At 39.6% G+C, this 4,659-nt stretch overlaps 1 protein-coding gene across 1 annotated transcript; it reads left to right on the forward strand.

The window, feature by feature from the left end:
* Nucleotides 1-3,124: 3,124 nt before the first annotated feature.
* Nucleotides 3,125-4,240, forward strand: LOC107889866 (uncharacterized). The gene is made up of 2 exons (XM_016814415.1): nt 3,125-3,593; nt 3,885-4,240. Exons 1-2 carry the CDS (start codon nt 3,125-3,127, stop codon nt 4,238-4,240), a joined length of 825 nt encoding a protein of 274 aa, XP_016669904.1.
* The last annotated feature ends 419 nt before the right edge of the window (nt 4,241-4,659 follow it).

Genomic DNA, 4,659 nt, shown 5'->3' on the forward strand with positions numbered 1-4,659 from the left:
GGTGGACATTTGGTGACTTGTGTGACTAAAATAAAAATAAAGAAAAGAGAGGCTATAGTGTCATATTCTCTACCAATTTTTTTCAGCAACTAAGAGGGTTTAGAAATTTAAAAATATCAGCCATTTGTATCTCTTGTAAATCAAGAAATACGCAATCCGGACCTAGACCGGGGAAAAGCCAAGCAAACGAGTTAAATATAATTAGTCGCCTACATTTTGTGTATTGATGTAAGTTGTATGTAAATAATGTAACTTATTTGTATTTATGTATGGTATAAATAATATGGCACAAATTGTGGACTATTGTTGTGAATGTGCATGATGAGAATTGATGTAGTAGAGACTCCTAGTTGAACCTTAAGAATAATTTGGATATCTATGCCATGGCATTTAGGTGATGTGTGTGCTAGTGTAAGACCTGTCTAGGACATGGCATCGACACTGATAAATATGAGCCACTGTAAGACCTGTCTGAGACATGGCATCGGCTTCAAGATATGCAAGCTAGTGTAAGACCTGTCTCGGACATGGCATTGGCTTAAGGTGTGTCAGTGTAAGACCTGTCTGGGACATGGCATCGACACAGATGAGTGGGAGCTAGTGTAAGACCTATCTGGGACATGGCATCGACTTAGATGTGAGAGCCAGTGTAAGACTATGTTTGGAACATGGCGTTGCCATCGTACCTTATGTTTGAGACTTAGTGATTATCCTATAGTATTCCAAATGGTTTGACGGGAAATTTACAGTTTATGTCAAAATAATAGAGCTTATGACCATGTTGTGAGTAGTATAGGTACTTATATGAAATTGATGATATGTGAACTCTATTCTTATTGTATGAATAGTGAAGAATGAATATGAGTAAGTTGTGTTATGAACATTTACTCTTTTGTGTGAGTTATGATATATTGGGAGTATGATCACATGTGGTAACATGGTTGTTATTTCAACATTTACATGCAACTTACTAAGCCTTGTGCTTACCTTTTTCCTTTTCATTTTCTTATAGTGCTGCTAAATTAGTCAGTAGATCAAAGAACATCGGAGGCATCGATCACACCATCACTTGAAGCTTTTGGTATAGTTAGTTTTATTATCTTGAGTATGGCATGTATAGGGATTGAGTCTTTTTGTTACGTGTCATATTGTCAAATTAGCCAATTGTGTTGGCTTGTGACGAAAACCTTCTTTTTTTAAGGCCATAATTAATGGCTAATATTCATTATTGATAATTGTAAATGATGATGCTTCTATAGATGAACAAAATGTATGAATGATCACATGCATGTTTGGTTTATTAGAGTCTCATGAGGTTCACATTCGAATGTCATGTTATGGTTGATTTAGTTTTATATTGCTATGTGGATTGGAGATATTTGTTGTTGTGTAGGTTGGTGCAAGTAAGGGTGGAAAAAAGGCTTGGTAAATAGTCTTGTTTTTATCCATACGAGTAGACACACATGCGTGTTGTCTGGCCGTGTATCTGGCCTATGGGCGTGTTGTCTGGCCGTGTATCCTCTGTACCTTAAAATTTCAAGTCAATATGCATTGTAGTAAATACACGGGCAGAGACATGGCCATGTTTCTAAGCCGTGTGAAGTCTACACTTTAAATGTGGAATTAAATTCACCACACAGCCTAGCACACGAGTGTATGCCTTGGTCATGTGCCCCTAAATGGTTGCTGACGTCAGAAACAGAATGTCAAGGTTTTTAGACACGAACATGTCATGGCCATGTGAGAGACACGAGCCATGGACACAAGCGTGTGCTAGGCCGTGTAAAAACCTCTGTAGGTTTGAATTAGGATTTAATTCCATACGGGTTAGGGATACGAGCGTGTCCTAATGTGTTTAGGCCGTGTGAACTGGATAGGCCTTCAACATGGCCATGTCAAGAAGGCAACACGGGCGTGTCGCCCCTATTTCAAAAGTCATTTTACAGAGTTCCTTAAAGGACTCGGTTTGGTTCCGAATCGTCTTTAAAGCTTGTTTTGGGCTTTGTAGGCCCATAATAAGGAATTCTAGACAAGGTTTGAAAAGTTTTAAATTTTGATCAAGTTTTTATGATTCGTAAATATTGGAATGCATGTGTTCAAATTTAGTAATGCCTCATACTAAATTCCAGCCTCGGGCTCAGGTAAGGGGTGTTGTATTTAGTGGTATCAGAGCTATGGATTAGTCGATTTTAGGACTAACCTAGTGTGAGTACGACTCTAGTTATACATGCCATAGTTGTATATTGATAGTGTGACGACTCCTGACAAATATAAATCATGTTTTTTATATAGTAAATGGATCTCGACAAAGTTATGGCGGACGATGTGAAAAGTAATTCTTCGGCTCCCGCTTAAGGGACTACACCAGTTGAAAGTGAGCCCGTGACAATGAGTCAGAACGGAGGGGCTAGATATTCCTACCTCTATATGATGGATGCTTGGTACTTGGAGTTCGTTCGTGCGAATCCGAACACTCCACCTCCTCCACCTCCTCTGATCCCATAGTCTGCCCCTATAGCTCCTTATAGAGTAGAGATGGTTAGGAGAGAGAAACCTCCAGTAGACATAATCCGAAAGCATGAGGTTGAGGAATTTCGGGCTAGTGTTGATGATCAACCGGAGAGAGCAGAGTTCTGGTTAGAAAATACCATCAGAGTATTTGATGAGCTGTCGTGCACATCGGAGGAGTGTATGAAGTGTGTAGTGTTACTCTTACGAGACTCGGCCTACCAATGGCGGAATACTCTCGTGTTAGTAATACCGAGAGAGAGAGAGAGTAACTTGGGAATTTTTCTAAGAAGAGTTCCTTAAAAAGTATGTTAGCCAAAGGTTTATTGATCAAAAGAGGAAAAAATTCCTTAAATTGAAGCAAGGCCATATGACAGAGACGGAGTACAAGCACGAGTTTGTAAGGCTCAACAAATATGCGCTGGAGTGCGTATCTACAGAAGCCATCATGTGCAAGAGGTTTGAAGATGGTTTGAACGAAGATATCCGTCTATTAGTTGGCATCTTAGAGTTGAGGGAGTTTGTGGTACTTGTTGAAAGAGCTTACAAGGCCGAAGAATTGGCTAAAAAGAAGAGAAGAGCTGACATTGAATCTCGTGGCTTAAAGAAAAGATAGATGGGAAAATCACACCAGACCTCATCCAAGAGATCGAGAGAGTTTTCTGCTAAATCAAATGCGTCAATAGGATTCTCGAGCAGAAATAAGAACAAGCAGCATGCAGTGTCTAAAGCTCAAACCACTTCTATCGCGAGTATTGGTAGTGCTCGGCTAAAAAGACCAGAATGTGCACAATGCGGTAAACGTCATTTCAGTGAGTGTCATGGTAATGAAAGAAGTTGTTTCAAATGTGGGTCGCTGGACCATTTTATTCGTAGTTGTCCCGAGATGGTCGAGAAAGATAAGGATCAATGTGAGAAATTGGGTAACACTCCTTCAAGGGGTAGACCACATAAGAACCCAATAAGTAGGGGTAGTAATAGAGGTACACCTAGAGATGCTGCTGTAAGGTCCAAGGGTAGAGAGCCTGTAAAGACTTACGCCATTTGCGTCTGTAAAGAGGTTGCGCCTCCCGATGTAATTACAGGTACCTTTTCTATCCATGATATACCTATTGTTGCCTTGATTGATTCGAGGTCTACCCATTCCTATATTTTTATGAAATTGATACCTAGTGTGAACATGCTAGTTGAGTCCACTGAAATTGTGGTAAAAGTGTCTAACCCGTTAGGCAAACATGTGTTAGTAGACCAAGTATGTAGAAACTATTCCTTGACAATTAGAGGTCATTATTTTCTGGCTAACCTTATGTTATTGCCGTTTGATGAATTCGATGTAATCCTCAATATGGAATGGTTGACTTCTCATGGTGTTGTAGTGGATTGTGAACGAAAAGTTATCGAGTTGAAATGTGAAAGCAGGGATGTTTTTCGGGTTGAATCAGGTGAAGCGGATAGCTTGCCTGTAATAATATCGTCTTTGACCACGGAAAGATATTTGAGAAAATGGTGCGAAACTTATCTCGTTTTTGTGTTGAATACTCAAGTATCTGAAATGAAGATCAAGTCAGTACTAGTGGTATGTGAGTACCCAAATGTGTTTCCGAAAGAATTACCCGGATTGCCCCCAACTAGAGAAGTTGAGTTTGGTATCGAGTTAGTCCCTAGTGCGGTACTTATCTCTATTTCTCTATATCAGATGACTCCGACGAAGTTAAAGGAGTTGAAAGTGTAGTTGTAAAAGTTAATGGATAAGGGTTTTGCGAGACCGAGATATTCTCCGTGGGGTGCTCCGGTACTTTTTTGTGAAAAAGAAAAACGGGTCGATGAGGTTATGTATAGACTACAGATAGCTCAACAAGGTGACTGTGAAGAACAAGTATCCTTTGCCAAGAATCGACGATCTATTTGACCAATTGAAAGGAGCCACTGTGTTTTCAAAGATTGACTTGAGGTCTAGTTATTACCAGCTTAGAGTAAAGGAGCAAGATGTGCCGAAAATTACTTTTCGGACAAGGTCTGGTCATTATGAGTTTCTTGTCATGCCCTTTGGTTTAATAAATGTCCATGCGGTGTTCATGGACTTAATGAACAGTATTTTTCGACCGTATTTAGATAAGTTCGTTGTGGTCTTTATTGTTGATATATTAATTT

Source organism: Gossypium hirsutum, chromosome A09 (genome assembly GCF_007990345.1).
Source record: "Gossypium hirsutum isolate 1008001.06 chromosome A09, Gossypium_hirsutum_v2.1, whole genome shotgun sequence".
NCBI lineage: Eukaryota > Viridiplantae > Streptophyta > Magnoliopsida > Malvales > Malvaceae > Gossypium > Gossypium hirsutum.

Coding starts and splice junctions, on each gene's coding strand:
- LOC107889866 (XM_016814415.1), top strand. CDS start 3,125: ATGGGAAAATCACACCAGACCTCATCCAAGAGATCGAGAGAGTTTTCT. Junction 3,594..3,884: donor GCCTCCCGATGTAATTACAG/GTACCTTTTCTA, acceptor ATGGTGTTGTAG/TGGATTGTGAACGAAAAGTT.